The 27,795-nt window shown below is 39.2% G+C and overlaps 1 protein-coding gene across 3 annotated transcripts; it reads right to left on the bottom strand.

Moving 5' to 3' along the window:
- Positions 1–491: 491 nt before the first annotated feature.
- LOC311054367 (basement membrane-specific heparan sulfate proteoglycan core protein) lies at positions 492–27,795 on the bottom strand. 3 transcript variants are annotated; one of them, XM_084070269.1, is made up of 26 exons: positions 27,666–27,795; positions 27,173–27,214; positions 24,915–25,229; positions 24,462–24,752; positions 23,941–24,207; positions 23,461–23,751; positions 23,061–23,327; positions 22,665–22,955; positions 21,971–22,246; positions 21,492–21,785; positions 21,114–21,383; positions 7,020–7,310; positions 6,617–6,889; positions 6,226–6,516; positions 5,518–5,796; positions 5,031–5,324; positions 4,637–4,906; positions 4,215–4,505; positions 3,276–3,557; positions 3,073–3,187; positions 2,673–2,824; positions 2,393–2,494; positions 2,026–2,094; positions 1,693–1,758; positions 1,467–1,535; positions 492–1,289 (listed from the first exon to the last, which is right to left on the bottom strand). In XM_084070269.1, the coding sequence occupies exons 1-26, from the start codon at positions 27,694–27,696 to the stop codon at positions 1,225–1,227; spliced, it is 5,544 nt and encodes a 1,847-aa protein (XP_083926395.1). In that variant the 5' UTR covers positions 27,697–27,795; the 3' UTR covers positions 492–1,224. The 3 variants fall into 3 exon arrangements, with proteins under 3 accessions (XP_083926395.1, XP_083926396.1, XP_083926397.1); XM_084070270.1 differs by lacking the exons at positions 6,226–6,516; positions 6,617–6,889; positions 7,020–7,310 and adding an exon at positions 20,645–20,935; XM_084070271.1 differs by lacking the exons at positions 21,492–21,785; positions 21,971–22,246.

Here is a 27,795-nt window from a genome sequence, read left to right as displayed (position 1 = left end):
TAATGTAAAAAGAAAAAAAAAAAGTCATCACACAAAGATTTGGCGGACCCCCTGTCAGAACTCTGACGACCCCCTAGGGGTCCCGGACCCCCTGTTGAAGACCCCTGATCTAAAGGATTGTCTGAAACATTCTGGTATTCTGTTCTACTTCTGTCTTATACTGCATGTGCTCTCAGAGGAAAAGATAATCCCAATGACTGAACCATGGCACTAAACATAGTGTCTTCAGCTTTTGCAGTCAAATAGCATGTCACAATTCAACGCCACAATTATGAAAGAACACTCAGAAATGTATTTTGTATTTTGAACTTTAGGCAGATAGTCACTGCTCCATGGTGCATACTGTAAGCATACTGCTTCTCTGACATGGATAACCACCACTCAGCATCAATATGGTGTCTTTAATCAAACAAGGCAGTAACATACGCGCTTGGACTATGTCATGTGACTGTCGTGACAGGTAAACAAAACAACATAAGGATAAATGGTATGAAATATACACCACGGGCAGAACAAAAGAAAATACATTATATACAGCAAGACTATCATAAATTATTCATGTATGCAGATGTATTCATTTACTTCAATCAATTTAAGTGTTAATGACTTTAGCCTAAATGAAGAATTTGGAGCCATTTCAGGGTGTACAGTACACTGAATGTACATAAATGGATTTGGCTTGTACAATCAGTGATTAAATCAAACACAAATATGCATTCCAATGGAATAAATCATTTTGTTGGGATGAATACTGCATAACACAGAATCTGTACAACCTTTCAAAAAAAACTTTGGAGAATTAAGACAAATTACAAGACTATAGATGGTCAATAATCCAATGTTCCCTTTGGGAAAGACTTAAAATTATATGAATATATTAGCAAGATATATACTACTTTTCAAATGATTACCCGTGCAGAACGGGTAGAACGTGAGATATAACGTGAGATATACAACGACCAGGCTATCTCTTATGACCCTCCTGATAGATGTGGTTGCGAGACAATAATATATGAACTGTATTGACGTTTCTGGGAATATACACAATTGTGTGTGTGTGTGTGTGTGTGTGTGTGTGTGTGTGTGTGTGTGTGTGTGTGTGTGTGTGTGTGTGTGTGTGTGTGTGTGTGTGTGTGTGTGTGTGTGTGTGTGTGTGCGCGCGCGCGCACGTGCGTGCGTGTGTGCCTTGATGTAAAACACTAAAGTTATCCAAATAATATATCCTCAGTGCTTGAATGACATCAGCCGTCTTTCTACCTCTGGCGTATCAACACTCTCAGATGGCACAGCTAGAGAGAGAGAGAGAGAGAGAGAGAGAGAGAGAGAGAGAGAGAGAGAGAGAGAGAGAGAGAGAGAGAGAGAGAGACAGTTGTGGATCAGTGATATCATGCTTCTCCTGATAAAAACAAATATAGGCCAATAGAAATGTGCAAGTCATCATAGAGAGAAAACTATGGTTGTAATACCTTGGTCCTCTGGGGAAGATATGGGGAGGGTTGTTGATTCACTGCAAATGTCTTCATCGTCATCTGTCTCTGCAGGTCAAATTGTTTAAAAACAGCACACAAACACACATTCACATCCGAACAAATAACAAACAAAATGTAATATGAGAAATTAACCAAGAGGCCTTCGGGGTCACTAATTTCACCATATTTATCATCTATTATCTTAAAGGTTATGCATTTATACCTTTATTTGCAGCAGCCAATGCAACCTCAGAGACACGGTCATAGTCATCCAATGGGCAAGGGGCATCTAGAGAGATAGATAGATAGACCTTTATTGATCCCGCGGCGGTATTTCAATATGTAACTATGCATGTATATATGCATACTATATGCTGTTGGGCAGAAACCTCTTATCTCCATACTTTAACTTTGTGTGTTTTTTCGCAAATTAACGCCCTACTTGTAGATCTGCTACTATTGATACTTTTGAATTTGAATCCTGAAAAGTAACAGTTTTGGACATAATGAGGTTTCCACCCGACAGAGACGATATACACACAGGACATAGGCCTACCATCACGTGTCTTCAGCTCAGCCATGGTGAGAAAAAGGTTGGGCTCTTCTGACTTTTCTTCATTCTTGTCTGTGAGAGTTACACAGAAAAAAAGCGGGTTAATTTATAACTGTAATCATCCTAGGCTGGATTACCAGAAGGAAAATATATAATGTTTAGCTATTACTGTAGATTAAAGATGCCGTTTAGGTAGGCTACAGCATTTAATAATTGTATTCATGGTTTGGTTAAGAGTAGGAGGTTGGTTAGTAAATGATAATTGCCTGACCTCGAACTCCCAGATTCAGAGCTTGTAGACATTGTTTGTCTTACAGTTACATGGAACATATAATACATATACTGAAAGATGAGGAGGATAAAGCAAAACCTGGCTTGCGGGTCAGTCTCAGAGCGATGCATCCGATAAACACAGCAAGAATTCCAAAGAAGAGACAACCAGAGATGGAGAGGAGCACCCTTCTCTTCAGAACTATAAAGAGAAGTGAGACACGCAAAAAGAAAGGGAGAGAAAATCAACACAAGTTATATAATGTACTTTATGTGATTCTGGTCTTAACAGAAAGTCAAATTCATAGTATATAACCTATCAGTTATTTTTGGTGAGCGACAGTCCTACGACAAAGTATGATGAATTAGGTTTTACTCACGGAGGTTCTTGGTCTTGAAAGCATCACTGGGGTTGGAGTAAGAGGGCCGTTCAAAGCGGATACCCTGGCAGGTGTACTGGCTCTGATCAGGGTCATCCTGGGGCATGACTGTGAGGGTGTCGGAGGGACCCAGACCGTTTCCTTCTCTGAACCTGCATTTTTTGGTTTTGGAGTGTTTTTAAAACGAAATTGCATGTACATATATCTCTCTGCTGATTAAAACAAACCAATACTGCCTCATTAAAGTTGGTATGGTGACTTTACACTTTGCACTAATTTATTAAAATAAAATAAAACAGATGAAAAATTGAGATAGTTGGTTTCTGCCCGACAGCGACGATATAAGACATGAAGTGTGTGGTACACATCATACTACAACTACATACTGTGTAGATCGTACCATGTGTAGTTCCACTCATCTCGGCTGTCCGGCACCTCACATCTGAACAACAGGCTATCAGTGGAGAAGACTTCTGACCAGCCAGTTAACAAGGTCATGACGGCCCACGGACGCTCTGCAGACACAGTTGCAAAATGGTGTGATTTCGTTGAACAGCTGCGTGCTTGCAGACGCATTTAAGAAGGAAGGTTACTGACGCTTACCTTGAATGTCAAGGTTATGGGCCTCTGATAATTCGGTGCGAAATTCTTTTTTCTTGCCTCTTTTTGCTTGGCATTGATACTCCCCAGCGTTTGCTTTAACTGCAGAGCTGATGGAATGACTGTGTCCAGAAGTGAGTGGTAGTGGTGTTTTATCTTTATACCACTGATACTCCCATCCAGAGGAGACCGTAACTTCACAGCTGAAGTTCACAGAATCTCCAGTGTGCATCATTTGGAACTCTGGAACTTGTGTCAGTACAGCTTTGGCTTTGGGCATCTCATCTGAGGGTTAGGTTATGTAAATTATGTTAATGTTTAGATCAGGGGTCTTCAACAGGGGGTCCGGGACCCCTAGGGGGTCCTCAGAGTTACTACAAGGGGGCCACCAAATCTTTGTGTGATATGATTTTTATTTTTACCTTAACCACTTCAACCCTAGCATCCCTTTTCTGAGGAGAACTTTAGCCAAAAATAGCAGATCTACAAGCTCACAACGCCTGGCAGCACGAGGCGTTGTGAGCTTGTAGATCGGCTATTTTTGGCAAAGAGTTATAGGTGTGTAGAGGGGAAAAAAGACCAGCAAAAGTGTATCTGAATTGTATACAATATAGAGGGGGTCCCTGCTTCATCTCTCTCTCAGCTAGGGGGTCCTTGGCCTGAAAACGTTGAAGACCCCTGGTTTAGATCACACTGCACACTCCAGATAAAGGGCATGTTAGACAGTGATCAAATGTATATGTTGACATTTATTTTTAAGTTTCCTCTTCACAAGCTTCATCACATTGGAGAAGACTTTAAACATGTGAAGACTTTAAACATGTTCCCCTCTATTCATTTTTCCTAAAATGGCAACCTAGCTCTTTGACTTTAATTAAATGTTTCCCCCTTGTGTGTATGTCAAATTATCCATTGAAGTGGGCCAACAATAAAACATCTCACCGTAGATCTTGAGCACAGGTCCAGAACTATTTCTAGTGCTGACAGATCTGCTCTTATGTCGTCCCATACACTCATATGCTCCAGCATGTATGGCTGAGACAGAGTGGATGGAAAGAGTAGCTCTATCTGAGTCCAGGGATGGAAAATTGTCCAACTGCATCGGTGTTCTATTTCTGTACCATGTATAGGTCCAGTCAGAGCTGTCTGGAACCCCACAGCTCAACTCCACAGTCTCAGTGGGAAACACATCTGACCATGGAGTCATTAGCTTCAGAGCTGGAACAGGAATAGCTAAAAAGACATAGATAAATGTGACTTTTCTGTGTCCATAGTTATGCCATTTAAACAATACGTTTACATTATAAGCATTAAGCATAACAAATACAAGCATTACGACATTGAAATTACAGATTATGGCTCACCAGATATCTGTAGAGTCTGATTCTTGCTGTAGTCTGTATTGAATGCTGTTGTGCCTCTTTTGGCCATGCACTTATAAGTACCACTGTCTGATGAAGTAGCTGAGCTGATGTTATAACTATTACCACTGTTTGATTGTGGTGTTTCATCTTTATACCATAGATACTCCCAGCCAGTGGAAACATCAACTTCACAACCAAAGGACACTGGCTCTCCAAGGTACATCTTCTCAGCACTTGGAACTTGGATCATCAAGGGTGTTGGCTTGTTAGCTAAATTTTAAAAGAAAAAGGTTTATTCTGTAGTGTCCGAAATAAGTATTGTTACCGCTTGTGATGTGTGTAATAGTAATCAGAAATTAACGAGTGGACAAAACAACTGCTAAACTGTGCTCACCATAGACAACGAGAATGAGTGTGTTGTTGGATTGAGTTTTGACAGGCCGGGTTCTGTGTTGTCCTCTGCAGGTGTATGTTCCAGCATCTTCTTGTTTAGCAGATGAAATGATGAGAGATGATCCCTCTGCTCCAGGGGACACACTAACATGATCACCACTGAGTTCACGTCCATCTCTGTACCAGGTAAAAGTCCAGTCAGAGCTTCCCTGAACTCCGCAGCTCATTTCCACTCTCTCAGCGGGGAACACATCGAGCCATGGAGTTTGCAGCTCTAGAGCGGGAACAGGTATTTCTGCATAGACAACAACATGGAATTATACGTAAGTCCTATGATTGAATTCCCATCCTTTCCATATTAGAACTTGGTAATAAATTGGTATGAAATAATAAGTGGAAACGGCTTATCCTTATTCCACATACAGTATAACATAGTTTTTAAAACAAATATTTTATAAGCATTTTTAAGATTAAAAAAAGATTCTTACCAATTATATTAAGAGAAATATTCCTGCTCTCCTCTGTCAAGAATTCATGTTTGCCTCTTTTCCCATTGCATGTATACATTCCACCATCAGAGGGAGCAGGAGAGCCAATGTTGTAATTGGATTTACTGGAGTCAGAAGTGTTGAGTTGTTTTCCGTCTTTGAACCACAGATACTCCCAGCCAGAGGACACATCAACTTCACAGCTGAAGGTCACTGACTCTCCAACATACATCTGATCAAAGCCAGGATCCTTGCTTAATGTTGATTTGGGCCTGTTTTCTAAATCATAAAGTACAGTGAAGTCTCATTACCACTAAAGCTCATTACATATAAAAGTGTGGGTAAAATCACTAATAAACAAACTCAATGTACTTACATAGTGCATTTTTGTTATGTTCAGTAGTATGGCCTAACCTAACACTTCATTATTAATACAAAATGTATGATCTCTTACAGCAAACTGCAAAAGCATACTTTGTCAGTGGCAAGATAATGTGTGACTGTTATCTTCTCTCTTGATATGTTAAGATTAGAACCAAAGTCAGAGGTAAGAAATAACTACTTCTGCTGCACTGATGTAACATCAAGTGCACTGTCTGATATCATATCAGATCATATAATAGAACAAAGCCAATTCAAATATACACAAATTAAAGGAATGTTTCTCAATCTTGCTGAGAAAAACTGATTTAATTATTAGAAACTCACGATGAACTGTGATATCAGCAGAGTTGCTGGGTCCAGAGATGATGTTCCTGGTTTTATGGTGACTATTGCAGGTGTAGAGTCCTTGATGTGTTTGTGTGGCTGAGAGGATGGTGAGTGACATTCCCTCTTTATCCAGGGACACATCTGAGCCTCCACTGACTTTCCCTCCATTTCTGTACCAGGTAAAAGTCCAGTCAGAACTCCCCTGAACGCCACAGCTCATCTCTATTCTCTCAGTAGGGAACACATACAACCACAGGGTCTGTACCTCCAGAGATGGCTTAGGAGGATCTGAAAGTTTGCATTAAATATTCACATAAAATCTTAAAGAGTTTGACATTAAATTTGATGTGTCTTGGGCTGGCTGAGTTATCAAAAATGAAGTGCTTACCAGATAATTGCAGATTTTCCTTTTCACTCTGATCTGTGATGAACTGGCCTTTTCCTCGTTTGGCTCGACACCAGTATTGTCCACTGTCAGATGGCTTTGGAGATGTTATATTATATGTATTTCTGCTGGATGTGTGAACCTCTGTTCCTTCTTTGTACCAGATGTATTCCCACCCAGAGGACGTATCAACCAAACAGCTGAATGAAACAAGCTCTCCAATGTATATTTCTGTCAAATTTGGAGTTTGTTTCAGTCTGGGCTGGGGCTTGTTTGCTAATCAAAAAAGGAGAAGAACAGGCATTTTCGGTTAGTCTAGAGTCAAATATCATCACCTACAACAGGGATGCATACTGTATGATAGATGATAGAGTGGTACTGTATAGCAACATGTAAAGCAACTTACCATAGACTGTTAGGCCAAATACGTTACTATCTCCAGTAGTAATTGGCTTGGTCTTGTGTTGACCTCTACATGAGTAATTTCCAGCAGAAATTTGTGATGGAGGGGAGACAGTAACAGTTGAACCTTCAGGACCGAGGGACACAGTCGAGTCTTCATTGAGCTTCTGTCCATCTCTGTACCAGGTGAAGGTCCAGTCAGAACTCCCCTGAACTCCACAGCTCATCTCCACTTTCTCAGAGGGAAACACATCTGACCATGGAGTCATTGGCGTCAGGGCTGGAACAGGAATATCTAAAAAGAAAATAGATAGTGTTCTGTATTCATAGTTACAGTTTGCTGTTTCAATTAACCGTAACATTATAAATTGTGAGAGGCAATGCTATGCTCCAGATTATTGTGTCAGTGTATTTGATACACAGAAGTATTCAAAGATAGAAATAACATATTAGAAACATTTCTCACCAGATATTTGTAGAGTCTGAGCCTCGCTGTAGTCTGTATTGAATGTTGTGCCTCTTTTGGCCTTGCACTTATAAGTACCACTGTCTGATAAAGTTGCTGAGCTGATGTTATAACTATTGCCATTGACTGATGATAGTGTTCCATCTTTGAACCATAGATACTCCCAGCCAGTGGATTTGTCAACTTTACAACCAAAGAACACTGGCTTTCCAGCGTACATGTCGTCAACACTTGGATCTTGAATCATCAAGGGTTTCGGCTTTTTAGCTAAAATTGAAATGGAAAATAAATGTTCATTTTGTGGTGTCACAACTCACAAGTAAGTATCATTACTGCTTGTGCAATATAATAGTAATCAGAAATGTAAATAACTCATACTTTTGCTGCATGGATATTAAACTAAAAGTGTATACTCTCTCATATCAGATCAGATAGTAGAACATAGCCAGTTAAAATAAGCACCAATTAAGCATTATTTCTGTGATAAATGTAATAGATCTGTTTTAAACTCACAATGAACTGTGATATTAACTGATTTGCTGTAATCAGAGCTGATTTTCTTGATTCTTCTTCTCAGAATGATTTTCCTGGTTTTATGTAGACTTTTGCAGGTGTAGAGGCCTGCATGTGTTTGTCTGGCTACGAGGATGGTGAGTGACTTTCCCTCTGCATCCAGGGACACACCTGAGCCTCCACTGACTTGCTGGCCATCTCTCCACCAGGCAAAAGTCCAGTCAGAACTCCCCTTAACTCCACAGCTCATCTCAATTCTCTCAGTAGGGAACACATCCAACCACTGGGTCTGTACCTCCAGAGTTGGTGTTGGTGGGTCTGCAATTTAAACAAATTAGATCAGATGAACAATAATTACAAAGATCAACATTTTACATATTCATTATTGTTATCATGATTGCTATCACCACCAGACCGGGAAACAGCCGGGGGTGGGGGATTATGTTTACTCCCCTGTCCGTCCCTCTGTCAGTCAGTCAGTCAGTCAGTCAGTCTGACTGAATGTGGGCAGCTAATCTCTGCCGCTGGACCAATCGGCGTGAAACTTTGCGCACACGTTGCAGTGTCGGTCGTACAAACTCTACTCACACCCGCAGCTTCCTCATGTCCTGAGGGGCCGCACCCCTCGACCAGTGTTGGGGTAATGTGTTACAAAGTAAGGCATCAAAAAAGGTTGAGAACCACTGCACTATTCCTATCTCACGGTTACCCATAGTCAGTTCTATCCAAATTCTGATATACTGATTGTACTGTAACTTATGTATGAGCGAGCACACACATGGGATTATATGGGCTCATTTCCTAATAATGATGACTCAATCAGGTACTCCCTTCTTGAGAGATTCAAACTCCAAAGTCCTCTAACTTCCCAGTAAATGACAACATTGACACATCATCATCCAGGTTATTTAGTGCACTCAAATAGTGAAGAAAAAAAAACGTCACTTTCCTACATTACTAAATGCATGCCAAGGGACCACATGCAATACCTTCACGGACCACCAGTGGTCCATGGACCACCAGTTGAAAACCCCTGTTCTACTCTAACAAAGAAGACTATGAATTTTGAAAAAAAATGATTTCAGTCATCATGAAGTCTCACCAATAACAGTGAATGAAACATCATCGCTAAATGCTGAGAGTTCCTCTCCTCGCTTGATTCGGCACCAGTATGTTCCATTGTGAGCAGGGGCAGCAGAGTTAATGGTATATTCTGTAGAAGTTGGTTTAGGTAGAGGTGTTCCTTGGTTATCATGGAACCACTGATACGTCCAGTCTGGAGTACTGCCTGTAGCATCACAGCGCAGATTAACCCTCTCCCCCCGATAGATGTGGGCAGCAGGTGGATCCACAGACAAAACTGGAGTTACACTGGCAATTGTGACATTGGGAAGGTCATTGAGCGTGGTAGCTGGGGAATGGGATACAGAGGGGACAAGGGTTAGATCACAACAAACACAACCACCAACAGCAATAATATAACAGTTGTAGTGTACTTCTATGTTCGTGCATTAAATGCGTAAAAAGTCTGTAAAGAAGAACCCATGTGGTTGGAACCAGGGCTAAATGTAAAGCTGATAAAAACTAAAAACACTTCTATTTAAAATAATTTAAACTGATATAGGCCGCGTTTCCCAAACGAATTTGAGCTCCTGCGTAGCCTAGAAGCTGCGTAGGTGCCTCCACGCATCTGCGCAGTAGCAACCCCGCTGCGCACTATCTTCGTTAGTAGCAGCTGTGTGTGCCCAACGTCTCATCTAAATTGGCTTCAGTAGACACCATCTTCGTACGGTTCCGTTTCGTCTGTGCTAAAACTACATTCGTGAGACAGCATGTGCGTGAAGAGATCCTGGACGTAGCCTACGTAAAGCCTACGTCAACTACGTAGTGCTATCCTACTATAGTTTAAACACCCTTTGCATACATATATCTATATATACAGGATTTTGCAAAAATACTAAGATAAAGTCGCACCTTTATCTAACTTACCTTTATATGAATTGGACACTTACATTTTTATAGGTACATTCTGTAATGTATTAAAATGCATTTTTTAAGGTGACATTTCAATGATCTTAAATAAACACTGCGGCCATTGTTCGCCGTTCCAAAAAAATCAGAGGATAGAGGGGGCGTCCCCCTGCATGATTGACAGCTTAACGCGTAACGGGCGACGCCTCCCCCAAAAAACAGACATATATACAACAAACACACTGCGACATGCCGTGTTGATAGCTTGCAGATCTGTTATTTTTCACTCACAAAGTGACAGCTGTTGCGCTCGGCGAGCGCAACAGCTGTCACTTTGTGAGAGGAACTGCACTTTCATCATAACGTTTAACTATAAAACTTCGAAATCAAGGAAACATATTTAGCTCAGCATCATTTATATACCTTTAGTTAACTTGGCATGTGCTTAATATTTTTATTAGATGATCGGATCATCCGTGAGAGTACGATTTGTAAACTTCGGGTTCATGCATAGAGGACGAAGCACTGCAGCCGCTCGCCCTTTTACGCACCGGCCCGGCCCGGCCGTAATATATATATATATATATATATATATATATATATATATATATATATATATATATATATATATATATATATATATATATATATATATATATATATATACATACACATACACACGTGTGTGTGTGTGTGTGTGTGTGTGTGTGTGTGTGTGTGTGTGTGTGTGTGTGTGTGTGTGTGTGTGTGTGTGTGTGTGTGTGTGTGTGTCGGTCTTTTCATAGATTTCATTGAACGATGGGTGTTACACGCGGCCCAGGGCGCTCGTTACAAAATGCTTCGTAGGACAGTACTCCCCTCCTACTGTGGGCGGGGAGTATGCTGCGCGCATTCTGTCTCACGAATGTACTTTTACCACAATCGCAGCCAGTTTAGATGGCACGCAGGGGCACAACCACCTGCTACTAATGAGGGTAGAGCGTAGGTTTGGCCGAGTCCCAGCTGTGTAGGAGACGCTTGCGCAAGCTGCGTACGGCCACGCATGACCTGAAATCTACGTGCCTGCTATGGTACTGCGAAGCATGTGACGTCACACGTTAGACCCGTCGTCGGACCTGCGACGATGCTCTACGCACGAGCTCTTTGGGAAACCCGGCCATAGTTAACATATATGGCAGATTATTTATTATTCATATGTAATGGAATAAATCAAAGTATAGCTTTCAAGGTCAATCCAACATAGAAGTTATAAAGAAACAGATGCAGCTGAAGAACATGATAATACAATGAAAGATGGAACTTTTATTATATTGCAAACTTCCAGCTGCAGTTTATATCGAACTCTGCATTGTTTTAGCTTAATCTCTCCCAGTAGCCAGTTTGAATATGATTTACGTAGGTCACACTCAAAATGACACATTTTCGCTTGACACTTTTTTTAATCATTTAAAAATGTCCCTTATGAAAAGGGTCATGTAACAAATTATATGCCAGGCTGAACAATGGTTTCAGACTCTTGTAAGAGAATCAAATTCCATGCGTTTTTAAATTGCAGTCTCTTCAAGCTGCTGTACATTAAAATAAAACCAAGGATACCTCTGCTGTTTTGTTTTTGTTTGGTTGATTAAACTGTATGTTATAGAGCTAGAAAACATAAAAAAGAGAAGCAAGCTCACTTCATTTTTTTAGTTCCTGTCATTTAAAAATGTGGTTGGACTTGAACTAGCCGTAGTGCTATTTCTGTTCATGCAGAATGCTTTTGCAGCAAACAGCAGTAAATGTCAGTGATGGCACATATATTTCAAGTACAATTTACAATTTGGCATTTAGTAGATCATATCCAGAGCAAAATGGGACATTCTTCATAATGAGTACTTTCTACTTTTGGTACATTTTGTACTTTGTATTTTGGTACTTTTACTCAAGTAAAATTTGAATAGCAGACTTTTACTTGTAACCGAGTATTTCAACATTGCGATATTGATACTTTTACTTAAGTAAAAAATGTGAGTACTACTACTGACTTCATGAACACTCAGCCCTAACAGCTCTGACATTAATGCCTGTGCTTATACTACAACAATTTAATCTTCAATACAACTGTCTGGCTTCCTGATAGTATTGTGCTCAATACAATTATTACATTTACTTAAACGGTGCTTGATTATAATTTAGTTTGATCCCTCTTTCCTTTGACCTCACTCCTTCACCTCCCTCAGCAAAAATGTTTTTGTGACGTTAGAACAAGCTGTTCATTATACCTTTGGTATCTACTGTGTATAACTGCACAAAATGTTTGTCTATTGTTTGACTCTTCTTGTCATGTGTGTTTTATCAGCAACAACCATTTAAACAGATTATAACAGTCTATCCTTTAGCACAGTTACATAATGTATCTGTCCTTTGGCACATTTGAACATTATTATTGTTTTTAATGTGTGTTTTTTTTTGTTGTTGTCTCGGATGCCTGTGTCTGTTTTTATTTTGTGTCCCGTTACATCAATGATTTCTGTTAATCATTACAATCTGCAACACAAATCTAGAAGATTATTTACAACACAGTGTAATAGATTCAGACCTTACCATTTTCATTTGCATCCTGGGCTGTACAAAGAACAGCAAACACTGCTGAAAAAAAGAGGGAGCAGAATTCAGAGTTGGTGTACAGTTTAGACAATTATATTTAATACATGAGAGAAGTGCAAGTTCCTTTTTATGACTAAAGAGATGAGCATGATAGGTCACTAATACCTGAAATCACTGTTCAAATGTTAGCATGGCATAACATTTTATTTAAATGTCAGCGAAAGCTTGTGGAAATTATGCAATAATAACACAATAATAATTGGCTGCCAAATCATTTTTTGGGTGACAAAACTGTTACAAAATGCAACTTCCTAAAAAACAAAAAACTTACATATGATGCTGAAGGCCTTGGTAAACCACATTTTTCATTGAGGTGAGCATGCCATGTGCAAAGAAAGATGGTGATGCATGCACAGCCGCAGGGCTGTGGTAAGTTAGTATCAGTAAGGCGATGCAAGTAGGGTTGTGTGCTTAGTTCATTTTTTGACTTACGTAGCTGCTTTCCTGTGTAGCAGCTTTCCTGTTTCACTTGCATATGCAACTTTTTTTTTTGCTAAAGGAAATGTGTTGGTTAACCACATGTTTAACATGCATGCACAAGAATGTCCATACATGTACAATTCTGATCATTTCTCAAAATGAACTACCAAGGAAATGAAATAAAAAATAATCTGTCAACAAAGATTTACAGCATTGCCTTTTGACTGCTTTGGTAATGTCCCCTCAGCCCTACAGTATGTTCTATCACTTTAGGGTTATGGTTGAGGTTGGAGTTGGTGTTAGGTTTATGGTTAGGGTTGGGGCTAAGGTTTAGGGCACATACCGTATGCTTGGTTCACAAACAACCAAACAAATATTATTGCATATGAACCAAATATGATATATGTTCAAGAGCAGTAAGACTTTGGGTAATTTTGAAAAATATAAATTATATTCTGTTCAGTTATATATATTAAGAATGAATGTTTACATTTCAGCTATAGTTACTGGCTTACTTATAATACTTTTAAACTCTAGTGTTGGCCTGTATTGTTATTGTTGCTATGGTGATGTTGCTATATTACAACTGTATGTTGATGAGTCACTATGGTGATTTAGCTATTGCTGCAATAGTGATTCATCATGTGGCTTTTTGTATCTTAAACCGCACATGTCTTTTTTTCTGCTTGTATCTGTACAAATCTGACAAATAAATCTTGATTCTTGAATAACTATAGTGTTCTCTACTGTAGGTCTCTCTCTCTCTCTCTCTCTCTCTCTCGCGCGCGCACGCACGCACGCACGCACGCACGCACGCACGTGCACGCGCACACACACACACACACACACACACACACACACACACACACACACACACACACACACACACACACACACACACACACACACACACACACACACACACACACACACACACACACACACACACACCCTCACAAGGTCCATGTGCAGGTGCAGGATATGTGACTTTCATTTGTAGATGAACTCGTCGTCAAAAAGTGAGAGAAAAGATGAAAAAAAACCTGCTCATCCGTTGTTAAACCAAACTGTATTGACAGTGGGTTAGGTGCTGGAGCTAAATCAGGTAAATCACAATGATTTACTGCACACTCAGAACTGTACACAATTACATTTTCTTTGTGAGCTTTTGTTTGCCTGAAGAAGGTCAATGGTCTTATGTTACATAACTGACAGACAGTGTTATTTCTACAGTATTTAAATAGTCATAATTTGTTATAAACATTTTGGGTGAAATGATTAAGAAATATCATATAGTTTTTTTTTTCCCTGAAAAACTTAAAAAAAATGACTTAGGCCATTAGTTTAGCAAGGCGACGATATTTGAACTGGGGACCCACCCTGACAATCACTTGGACTTGTAGGAATATAGGCATTACATTTAGTTTGACTCGGTTGCGAGGCGTTGTGAGCTTGTAGATCGGCTTGTTGATTGCGTTTGATGCAGTAATGGTCTTTTTTCATTTCACTTTTAATTTTTTATCAAAAAGGTCTGAAAAGTCCTTAAATTGTCACTTTACTGTCATCTGAGCTCTTGCCTGAGTGACTGCGCACATCGTGCAACCACATTTCTACTTCCACCTACACCTTCCTGTTGCCTTTGTCACAGTATAGCAGCTGTGGAAAGTAACTAAGTACTCAAGTACTGTACTTAAGTACAGTTTTGAGGTACTTTCACTTTACTGGAATATTTCCAATGTTCTATACTTTTACTTTTACTCCACTACATCTCAGAGACAAATATTGTACTTTTACTCCACAACATTTTTGTACTACTTTTACTTTTGGTAATTCAAGTACATTTTGATACCAATACTTTTGTACTTTTACTCAAGTCAATTTTGAATTCCGGATTTTTACTTGTAGCAGAGTATTCCTACATTGCAGTATTGATACTTTTACTTAAGTAAAACAATTGAGTACTTTTTCCACCACTGCAGTATGTCTATATACAGAAATGAGAGTCAAACAGTAGCCTCCACCCCCTGCCTTCCTATAATCCATTTAGACACTTTTAGTTGTACCATTATCATCTATAGAATATTAATGAATGTTTTTTATTAACTGATTGAACACTTTATTAACAGTTTGCAAAAGGTACAGCGGTACAATTATACAAGAATGCTAAAAGACACAAAAAGCACAGAGGGCTTGTTTCCATTGTGGTCCTAAGTATTCAATTCATCAAGACATATAAAGAGATATTGTGATTTAATTTAACCCAGCCATGAATTACTTTAGTGTATGCCTTGCATTGTGGAAGCAGTGGCGTAGCGCAAAATCGTCCGACGCAAGGAGGGGGGTGGGGGCCCTTTCGCAAATGCCAATGGAGATGGCCCGCAGTGGGCCCCCCCCCCCCCCCCGGAGTGCATCGCTTGCTACCACTTCGCTACGCCACTGTGTGGAAGTCAGTCTAAAGCTATTTATCAAAAGGTCTTTCTGGAACATTTGTGTTCTCAGAGGAAAAGATGCTACAAAAAGTCTTCAGGTTTTGTAATTAAATATCATACACATATCAACATTACAAGTCTGAATGAACACGCTTAAATATTTAGTCTTTTGTAGTTTGATATTTTATTTAGCAATATCCAATGTCCTTGAGACTAGTTGGTACTGTACTGTGTATACAATAGCTACTCTGACATGGATAAACATATCACACAGCATCAATATGGTCACTTTAATCAAACAAAGCAGGAACATACACTTTTGGAATATTTGTGACGTGGCAAACAAATAAAACAAGAATATTTCAGTTCATACTGTACACCAGGGGTGGGCAACTTTGATGATGGAGAGGGCCACTATATTTCCACACTCACTCTAGACTCTAGAGTGAGGGCCACATGCATATTGTTGCTGTCGGGCAGAAACCTCTTATCTCCATACTTTTTTCGTAAATTAATGCCGTACTTCGTCATTCTAGTATGTCACACAAAAGTAGCAAAAATAGCTGATCTACAAGCTCAAAATGTTTTGAGCTTGTAGATCTGCTATTTTATTTTATTTTTATTTTTTTTCAAATGCATTTAGTTATACTAGAGTTAACTCTATGAACTTAAATACAAATACATTGGACATAAAAAAAAGTAATTAAACTAATAATATAGACAGTAATTAAAGCAGGTCATGCTTGCATGTTTGGAATTGGAACAGATTAAATCAATATATCAGTATTCCGCATTAAGTGAAGGTGAGGGCAGCATGTGGCCCATGAATGCTGTAAAGTATAATATATGGTATCTGCTGACATCTGGTGTTTAGCAAAAGAATTGAAGCATTATCTACAAGTGAACTCAGCACCATATTGTACTGTACATGTACTGTATGTTAATTTCAGAGCTTATCAAAAAGGTGATGTATCATATTTCTTTGAACAATAGTCTGCTTCCAAACCTGACACCCTGGAGGTGTCAGCTTGTGTCATATAAGAAGGGGGGTTCCAGGGATAAAAAGGTTGGAAACTGCTGCCCTAAAGCACACCCTGCCAAGGAGCAACCCCTATTCACAAGTCCTGAGCCCTAACTCATCCTCACATACCACTGCACCTATAACAAATCTCCCTTTCCCCTTGAATAAACACGCCAACAGGCTTCACTGACCTTCACACGCATGCCCTCATTTGCATAAACATGTCCCTTTTTTTTTTGTTGCAACAGGAAATGTATTGGTGAACCGCATTCAGACATTCGTCATGAACTTGTCATTTCCAGTATACAAGGGGGAGAAACAGAGAGAGCTGATCTAAACTATGTGATAATTGTCAGGGCATGATGACTGTGTAGTCAGTGTTGAAGGACAAGTAACAACACTAAAGTGATCTAAATATATCCTCACTGCTTGAATGAAATCATCCCTCCATTTCCATCTGTCGTATCAGGGCTCTCAGATGTCACAGCTAGAGAGAGAGAGAGAGAGAGAAATAAAGGAGGATGTGGGTCAGTGATATGCCTCTCGTGATAAAATATGTACAGAAATGTGCAAGTCATCGTCGAGAGAAAACCTAAGATGTCCGATTGTCTGTAATACCTTGGTCCTCTGGGGAAGTTATGGGGAGGGGTGTTGATTCACTGCAAATGACTTCATCGTCTTCTGTCTCTGCAAGTCAAATTGTTTAACCAATTAAAACCGGGAAAGCATCTGTGTGATTTTAGATTTTATACGTTGGCTATTCAAAAATAGCCAAAAATAGCCAAAAATAGCCAGCGCGTCACTTTGTGCCGCACTGCAAGCTTGTACATCTGCAATTTTTTTGCTAGTTTTGAAAAATCTTGAAAGAACTACTGGTTTAGAAGGCAATTAGCACACAATCACACATATACATCCAAGCAAACAACGAAGAAAATGTAACATGAGAAATGAATCAAGAGAGTACGCCGAGCCGACCTACAAGCTTGTAGATCTGCTATTCTCTGCCGTTCTCAGCGTTTGACACCATCGCACAACGGAGCAAAAATTATCATCTGTTTTATATAAATAATATCTTTATACCTTTATTTGAAGCAGTCAGTGTAACCTCAGTGACACGGTCATAGTCGTCCAATGGGCAAGGGGCATCTGTAGCATAGAGGACAGGTCTTAAAGGTAGGGTAAGTGATATTTTTGGGTAATTATTTTTGTTGTCAAAAAAAGGACTATTCTGATAGTAATCATTGCTAAAGAGAGTTTGTTCGGTCACAGGGGTCTCTCGAGCTCTTTAGTAAAAAGAATATAGTACATTTTCAGGTAAGTGACAACATTTAACACATTGAGTGCCAAAAACGGTCCGGACCGTTTTTCATAATCCAAACGAGGTGTGCCAAAAACGGTTATGGATGTTTTTGGGCAAAAAAAAAAGCAGCACCAGGAGATATGATTTTACGAAGATTTAGACTCCAATCCACTTCCTGGTTAACTTATGACTTCAAAAGCCTGTATCTCGGCTCCTGTGTACTTTTTGTTTTTACGATGTATTTTCGACTATTTTCAACTGGCTGCAACTATGGAACGGATTACCGAATGTTTTTAATCTTTTTCCCCGGATTGTACGAGACCTCTATGTGTGTAATGAGGGTATCACCGTGAGGACGGTGATTACTGAAAATGTTTTGTGACTACTTGAAAAAGGTTCAAAAATGGTTAAAAATCCAGGCACTGGAGGTACCCTGTTTTGAAAAACCCCTGGCACTCAATGTGTTAAGCCAATCAGGAGAGAGCACTGAAAATGAATTTTCTGTTTATTAAAGAGCTGGAGACACATGGGAGACTCCTTTTACTGAACAAACACTCTATAGCAATGAGTACTATCACTTATTTTAACCAAAGTAAATCACATACCCTACAGTACCTTTAACATGGACTGTAAACATTTGAAAGAACAGTGCTGAAAGAATTGCTGCTGCGGATGACATTAGCACACGCCCAACAGCATGCATACATGCATACATGCGTACATGCATACATGCATACATGCATACATGCATACATGCATACAGTACATACCATCACATGTCTTCAGCTCAGCCATGGTGAGAAAAAGGTTGGGCTCTTCTGGCTTTTCTGCATTCTGGTCTGTGAGGGTTGAGAAGAAAGAAAATGTCACCTGCAACTGTCGCCACAAAGAGCTAAGCTTTTTTAGGTATCCTCATGACAGATTAACTTTTCTGTAACCTAACCCGTCTATCCGACCTACTCGAAGCCGCGCACTCAACCCCCTCGGGTCGTCGGCGGTCGGACGGTTCTCTTATTTTCACATAATCTTTTTTCTTCTCTTTTGTTTCTTTTCTTTTTTACCCATGATGCATTAGACAAACAGCTAGAGTGGATCATTTCAAATGTATTTTCCTATTACCATTACTGACAATATCTAGGCCATTGTCAGTAATGCTAATAGGAAAATACATGATACATGAAATGATTACATTTGTTTAGCTATTAGGTTAAAGATGGATATGTTTTGCCTTTTATTCATGGGTTTCATAAGGGTAGGGAATAGGGATCTTGGGGGGGGGGGGGGGGTTAGTACCTGGGGTTGTTTGACCAAAAAACAGATTCAGAGCTTGTACCAATAAACTAATTATTGGTACTTGTAATGAAAAACATATACTGAAAGATTCTGAGGAGGATAAAGACCAACACCTGGTTTGCGGGTTAGTCTTAGAGCGATGCATCCGATAAAAACAACGATAATTCCAAAGAAGAGGCAACCAGAGATGGAGAGAAGCACCCTTCTCTTCAGAACTATAATGACGGGAGAGAGACACAGAAAAAAGGGAAAGGAAATCAATATAATAACTCTTATACTGTACTGGATTCTGGTGTTCAAGTAAAATTTATAACATATGTCATGTCAGTTATTTGTGGTGAGCGACAATCCTTTGACAAAGTATGAATCAGGTTTTACTCACGGAGGTTCTTGGTCTTGAAAGCATCACTGAGGGTGGAGTAAGACGGCCGTCCAAAGCGGATACCCTTGCAGGTGTACTGGCTCTGATCAGGGTCATCCTGGGGCGTGACTGTGTGTATGTCAGAGGGACCTAGATGGTTTCCTTCTCTGTACCTGTATGTTTTAGAGTGTTTTAAGATGCGATGGGACATAAAATATCTAACACTATGCTTGAATATATAGATCATACCATGTGTAGTTCCACTGGTCTTGGCTTTGACTTCCCTTCACCTCACACCTGAGCACCAGAGTATCAGTGGAGAAGACCTCTGACCAGCCAGTTAACAAGGTCATGACAGCCCACGGACGCACTGCAGACACAGTTGAAAAATGAGGTGAACTCGTTCCAACAGCTGCATGCTTGCAGATGCATTTAAAGAAGGAAAAGGTTATTATGCTTACCGTGAATGTCAAGGTTACGGGCCTCTGAAAATTCTGTGTGAATTTTTGTTTTCTTGCCTCTTGTAGCTTGGCATTGATACCCCCCCTTGTTTGTTTGAACAACAGAGCTGATGGAATGACTGTGTCTAGAAGTGAACAGTGGTGATTTATCTTTGTACAACTGATACTCCCATCCAGAGGAGACCGTAACATCACAGCTGAAGTTCACAGATTCTCCAATGTACATCACATTGTACTCCGGGCCTTGCTTCAGTACAGCTTTGGGCATCTCATCTGAGGTTATAATATGCCAGATAAGTTTAGATAACACTGCACAATCTAGACTAAGGACATACAGTATTAGTCATTCGTATATATTACCCCATTTAGACCTGAGGCCAATTTTAAAAACACCTAAATCCTAACCTAAGTTTTCTGAATCTTCCATTTCCAATTCAATAATAGAAAAACAATTCATGTTGCTATATAGCAACATCTAAAATGAGACATATGCTTTCCTGGATTGAAAGGTATAACAACGTATAGGCTTGCCAGGTCTAAATGGGTTAAAGGCACATTTTGCCAATTTTAAGTTTCCTCATCACAGGCCTTGTCCCTTTGCAGAATATTTAAACTGTTCTCATAAAAGGAACAGCTTGGTATTTGACTCTAGCCCTCTGGTGTCCATAGGAAACATTTAACCAACTAAAATACAAAATGTCAAATTATCCATTGAAGTGGGGTAACAATAGTGTATAAATAATCTTACCATAGACTGTGAGATTAGATCCAGAACTATTTCCAGTGCTGACAGATCTGCTCTTATGTCGTCCCATACACTCATATTCTCCAGCATGTATGGCTGAGGCAGACTGGATGGAAAGAGTAGCTCTATCTGAGTCCAGGGATGAAGATGTGTCCAACTGCATCTGTGTTCTATTTCTGTACCATGTATAGGTCCAGTCAGAGCTGTCTGGAACCCCACAGCTCAACTCCACAGTCTCAGTGGGAAACACATCTGACCATGCAGTCATTAGCTTCAGAGATGGAACAGGAATAGCTAAAAAGAAATAGGCAGTTTTGAGTTTACTGCATACATAGTTAGGCTTTTTCATTTAAACAGTAGGCTATGTCACCATTATAAATCATGAGAGGCAATGCTATCAGATTATTGTATCAATTTATATGATACACAAGCGTTCAAAAACTGAAATCACAGTACATTTTATTTGTCTCACCAGATATTTGTAGAGTCCGAACCTTGCTGTCGTCTGTATTGAATGCTGTTGTGCCTCTTTTGGCCATGCACTTATAAGTACCATTGTCTGATGAAGCAGCTGAGCTGATGTTATAACTATTACCGCTGATTGATAGAGATGCTCTATCTTTATACCATAGATACTCCCAGCCAGTGGAATTGTCAACTTTGCAACCAAAGGACACTGGCTCTCCAATGTACATCTTCTCAACACTTGGATCTTGGGTCATCAAGGGTTTTGGCTTGTTAGCTAAATTTGAAAAGGAAAATGTTTATTCTGTGTTGTCAGAAACAAGTGTCTTTACTCTTTACTGCTTGTGCAATGTAATAGTAATCAGAAATGGACGACTGTGCTCACCATAGACAAAGAGAATGAGCTTGTTGCTGGATTGAGTTTTGACAGGCCTGGTTCTGTGTTGTCCTCTACATGTGTACGTTCCAATATCTTCATGTTTAGCAGATGAAATGATGAGAGATGTACCCTCTGCTCCAGGGGACACACTAATATGATCACCACTGGGTTCATGTCCGTCTCTGTGCCAGGTATAGGTCCAATCAGAGCTTCCCTGAACTCCGCAGCTCATTTCCACTCTCTCAGCGGGGAACACATCGAGCCATGGAGTTTGCAGCTCCAGAGAGGGAACAGGTATTTCTGCATAGACGACAACATGGCATAAGTTATACCAGTTAATTCCCATCCCTTACCTATTAGACCTTGGCAATACAATTTTCATACATTTATAGCTGGTAACTGTACATTCTAACACTAGCTCTAACATACAGTAATTCTTAAAACAGATATTTTAGAAACGTTTTAAAGATCTTTTCTTTTCTTACCAATAATTTTAAGAGAAATTGTCTCGCTGTCATTTGCAAAGAATTCATGTTTGCCTCTTTTCCCCTTGCATGTATAAATTCCACCATCAGAGGAAGCAGGAGAGCTGATGTTATAGGATTTACTGGAGTCAGAAGTGATGAGTTGTTTTCCGTCTTTGAACCACAGATACTCCCAGCCAGAGGACACATCAACTTCACAGCTGAAGGTCACTGACTCTCCAACATACATCTGATCAAAGCCAGGATTCTTGCTTAATGTTGACTTGGGTCTGTTTTCTAAATCAGAAAGTACAACAACAACCCATCATATTACAACTAAAGCTTATTACAAAGAAGTGTCACGAGAAAAAAAAACACTGTTAAAGAAACGTGTCTGTTATGTAGTAGCCTAATATTGCATCATTAATACAAAATGAATGGCCTCTGAGAGCAAACTTCAAAAACATACTTTGTATTATCAGTGTAATAATAAGATAATGTGACCGCTATCTTCCCTCTTGATATGTTAGCATTAGAACCAATGACATAGGTAAGCAATTACAGTACTTCTGCTGCACTGATATTACAGTACTAAGTGTACTGTCTCTTATCCGATCGGATAGAATATAGCCAATTAAAATAACCAATTAATGGCATGTGTCAATCTTGCTGAGAAGAACTAATGTGTAATATACAGTAACTGTTAAAAACTCACGATGAACTGTGATATCAGCAGAGTTGCTGGGTCCAGAGCTGATGTTCCTGGCTTTATGGTGACTTTTACAGGTGTAGAGTCCTTTATGTGTTTGTGTGGCTGAGAGGATGGTGAGTGACATTCCCTCTGCATCCAGGGACACAGATGAAACTTCACTGACTTTCTGTCCATCTCTGTACCAGGTAAAAGTCCAGTCAGAATTCCCTTGAACTCCACAGCTCATCTCTATTCTCTCAGTAGGGAACACATCCAACCGCTGGGTCTGTACCTCCAGAGATGGCTTAGGAGGATCTGGAAGTTTGTAGCAAATGGATATTCACTTCAAATGTTCAAGAGTTTGATATTAAAGGTGATGTCTCCTGGGCTGGGTGAGTTAAGAAAAAAATAAGTGCTTACCAGATAATTGCAGACTTTTTATTTCACTCTTGTCTGTATAGAACGGGCCCTTTCCTCGTTTGGCCCGACACCGGTATTGTCCACTGTTAGATGGCTTTGGGGATGTTATATTATAATTGCTGGATGTGTTAAACTCTGTTCCATTTCTGTACCAGATGTATTCCCACCCAGAGGACTTATCAACCATGCAGCTGAATGAAACAGGCTCTCCAATGTAAATTTCTTTCAAACCTGGAGTTTGTGTCACTCTGGGCTGGGGCTTGTTTTCTAATCAAAAATTGAGAAGAAACAGACATTTTCTGTTAGTCTCGATTCACACAGACCTCATGACTTACAGGATGCAAATGATAATGTGATAAAAAAAAAAACAATTATGGCATGGTAATGTAAAGGAACTTACCATACACTTTTAGGTCAAATGTGTTACTATCGCCAGTGTTAACTCGCTTCTTCTTGTGATGACCTCTACAAGAGTACTTTCCAGTATATGTCCGTGATGGAGGGGAGACAGTGACAGTTGAACCTTCAGGACCGAGGGACACAGTCGAGTCTTCATTGAGCTTCTGTCCATCTCTGTACCAGGTGAAGGTCCAGTCAGAACTCCCCTGAACTCCACAGCTCATCTCCACTTTCTCAGAGGGAAACACATCTGACCATGGAGTCATTGGCATCAGGGTTGGAACAGGAATAGCTAAAAAGAAAATAGGCAGTTTTAAGTTTACTGCATACATAGTTATGCTTTTTTATTTAAATAGAATGTCACCATTATAAATCATTAGAGACAATGCTATCAAATTATTTTATCAATTTACATACACATATACAGATACACAAGCAAGCATTCAAAAACAGAAATCACAGTACATTTTATTTGGCTCACCAGATATCTGAGTCTGAACCTCGCTGTATTCTGTATTGAATGTTGTTGTGCCTCTTTTGGCCATGCACTTATAAGTACCACTGTCTGATGAAGTAGCTGAGCTGATGTTATAACTATTGCCGCTGTTTGATAGAGATGCTCCATCTTTGAACCATAGATACTCCCAGTCAGTGGAAACATCAACTTTACAACCAAAGAACACTGGCTCTCCAATGTATATCTTCTCAGCACTTGGATATTGAGTCATCAAGGGTTTTGGCTTGTTAGCTACATTTGAAAAGGAAAATACATGTTAATTCTGTGGTGTCACACATTTGTATCGTTACTGCTTGTGCAATATAATAGTGGTCAGAAATGGAAAGAACTCATACTTCTGGCTGCACGGATATTGCAGTTTACTGTCTCATATCAAATAAGATCAGATAACAGAACATATAGCCAATTAAAATAAACAACAATTAATTGAATGTTTTGGTCTTGCTGAGATAAAGTAACATGTAATAGAACTGTAAGAAACTCACGATGAACTGTGATATCAGCAGACTTGCTGGGTCCAGAGGTGATGTTCCTGGTTTTATGGTGACTTTTACATGCGTAGAGTCCTTGATGTGTTTGTGTGGCTGAGAGGATGGTGAGTGACATTCCCTCTGCATCCAGGGACACAGATGAGTCTGCACTGAGTCTCTGTCCATCTTTGTACCAGGTAAAAGTCCAGTCAGAACTCCCCTGAACTCCACAGCTCATCTTCACTTTCTCAGAAGGAAACACATCCAACCACTGGGTCTGTACCTCCAGAGATGGCGTTGGTGGGTCTGCAATTTTATAAAATGTAAAACTTATTACAGAGATTTCTGAAACACATTTTAAGGCCATATTCATAATTGTTACACATACGTTTTGTCTTTAACTAGCTCTGGAAGAACAGTATGGTCATTATGACTATGAAGTGTGAAAACCACTGGTCTCAGTCTCACCAATAATAGTCAATGAAATGTCATTGCTAAATGGTGAGAGTTCCTCCCCTCGCTTGATTCGGCACCAGTATGTTCCATCGTCAGCAGTAATGGTATGTTCTGTAGAAGTTGGTTCAGCAGAATGTAGAGGTGTTCCTTGGCTATTATTATGGAACCACTGATACGTCCAGTCTGGAGTATTGCCTGTAGCATCACAATGCAGATTAACCCTCTCTCCCCGATAGATGTGGGCAGCAGGTGGATCCACAGACAAAGCTGGAGTTACACTGGACATTGGGAGCAGAGTTGTCATGGGAAGGTCACTGAGCGTGGTAGCTGGGGAAATTGATGGGATACAGAGGGGACAAGCGTCAGATCACAACAAACACAATAACCAACAGCAATAACAGTTGTAATGTACTTCTATGTTCATGGAAAGACTGTAAATAGAAACCTACAGTATGTGAGTGGAACCAGGGTTGAAAGCTCATAAAACTGAAAATCTCATATTTAAAATAATTTAAAACGATAGAGATAACATTGATAAATAAATATCGATGATTGATAATTACAGTTGTGCCTTTTTTTAATAGAAGGTAATTACCATAAATCAATTGTATACAATGGAATATTATTTAAGTACCTGACAATGTCAATACAACATAGAAGACAGAAAGAAACCGATCGAAATGAATAACAATGAAAGATGAAATGTATTATATATATTGTAAATTCAATTCAAAGAATGGCAAAATGTATTCGCCATTCCCAGCTGTTGTTTAAGTATTTTGGTCACACTCAAAATTATGTATTTTCAACTAAAACGTGATGCTTGACACTTTATTTAATCAGTTAAAAATATGTCATGCAACAAAAAGGATCATGCAACAAATTATATGAATAAGACTGAACAATTGTTTCAGACTCTTGAGAAGGAAATCAAGGATATGTCTGCTGTTTGGCTTTTGTCTGGTTGATTATATACTGCATGTATGTCATACAACTAGAACATTTAATAATAAAAAAGCTCACTTCTATTTTGGAGTTCTTGTCATGTGGTTGGACTAATAGCCGTACTGCTACTTTTGGTCATGCTGTTTAAAGTTTTATTTCATGTTTTTACAATTAAAGTAAAACTTTAAACTATAGTAAACAGCAGTACATGTGATTGACGTCACACATAGTTTGACATAAGATTGCATCTTGTTTTTCAAGTGGAAGGTAACATGAACATAATAGTGTGTAACACCATCATACTTCAGACATAGGTCAGACATGCTCCCATATAATGACTTCTGTGTTGGCTACTACGGTCTTCATGAACACTTAGTCTCTACTGTATAACAGGTCTGATATTAATGGCTGTGCTTATACTACAACAATAATAACCTTCAATACAACTGTTTGACTTCCTGACAGTATTGCGCTCATGAATATAATTATTTAATATACTTAAACAGTACGTGATTATAATTTGATCCCTCTCTCCCTTGCCCTCACTCCTTTGCCTCCCTCAGCAACATACGTATCTTTTTGTTGAGGGACTTGAACTGTTGTTGTTCACTTGAACTGTTGGTATATATAACCACACAAAATGTTTGTCTATTGTTTGACTCCTGTTGTCTGTGTTCATGTGTGTGCTGAACACACCAACAACACTTTTAACAGATCAAAATAGTCTATCCTTTAGCCCAGTTACATATTGTTAGCCTGATAGCATAATAATAAGTAATCTTTTGGTCAAATTGACATTTATGCCCAACTCTCCTAACACTGCTGTATGCTGATAGGCTGTGGACATAGGCAATAAGGCAGGGTGACAGCAGTGTTACAATAGGAGAGTAGAGTTAGGCAGAAATAAATAAAGGCAGATAAACATGACTTAGGCAAAATTATTTTTTTCCTCATGATTGTCTAAGTCACTACATGACCGTCTTAGGCAAATAGTGATTTTTCATTTCTTCTTTTCTAAAAACCTAAACAATATGACTTAGGCAATTATGCTATGAGGCTAATGATATGTGCCTATTGACACATTTGAACAGATGTCCTTATTATCATTCTTTTTTTATAATAATAAGGACATCTGTGAAAACACATTATTTGTTTTAATGTGTTTTTGTTGTCCCAGGTAGCTGTGCTGTTTTATTGTACATGTCAAAGATGATCTTTGTGTCCTGTTCTGAATCTTACATCAATGATTGCTGTTAAAAATCATGACAATTTGCAACATAAATGTACACGGTTATTTCAAACAGTGTAATAGAATCAGACCATACCATTTTCATCAGCATCCTGGGCTGTACAAAGAGCAGCTAACACTGTTGAAAAAAAAGGAAGCCGAATTGTGAAAACTGACCAGTTTTCACAATTCTAATATGCATGAGAGAAGTACAAAACCTTTTCTAAAGAGATGAAAAAAGGGGGAGGAAATGAAGAAAAAAATGTTTTTCTTCAATGCAATACCCTAATGCAGCACAATTCAAATTTTAGCATGGCATATCTGTATAAATAATAATAATACATGTATTTAAGTGTCAGAGAAAACATTTCAACTTTACACAGTAATTACATAATTACACAATTAAAATGAAATATCATTTGGCTGTAATCACAGCCAAATTACACATGGAAGAATTGTTACAGAGTGCAACTTCTTACAAACATATATATAATAATTACACAGTTAAAACGAAACATAATTTGCCTGCATCACATCCAAATTATACTTATGGCAGAATAGTTACAGAGTGAAACTTCTTACAAACTTACATATGATGCTGAAGGCCTCGATGAACCACATATTTCAATGCATGCACAATGCCGTTATTGTTCATCTGTTGAATGAATCGTCTACCCAGGCCTGCGATAAGTTTGTAAGTAGGGTGAGTAAGTATGTAAG

The sequence above is a fragment of the Gymnoscopelus microlampas genome (genome assembly GCF_963454915.1).
Source record: "Gymnoscopelus microlampas genome assembly, chromosome: 10".
Classification (NCBI taxonomy): Eukaryota; Metazoa; Chordata; class Actinopteri; order Myctophiformes; family Myctophidae; genus Gymnoscopelus; species Gymnoscopelus microlampas.
The sequence above is the reverse complement of the archived record's forward strand: the minus strand, read 5'-3'. Positions and strand labels throughout refer to the sequence as shown.

What these genes read in the sequence shown, in the direction of transcription:
- LOC311054367 (XM_084070269.1), bottom strand. Translation starts at nt 27,696, where the DNA reads ATGTGGTTCATCGAGGCCTTCAGCATCATAT. An exon ending in GGTTCAGACTCAGATATCTG is followed by an intron (nt 23,752 to 23,940) that starts GTGAGCCAAATA and finishes TTTTCTTTTTAG; the next exon opens with CTATTCCTGTTCCAACCCTG. An exon ending in ACTCATTCTCGTTGTCTATG is followed by an intron (nt 4,907 to 5,030) that starts GTGAGCACAGTT and finishes TTTAAAATTTAG; the next exon opens with CTAACAAGCCAACACCCTTG.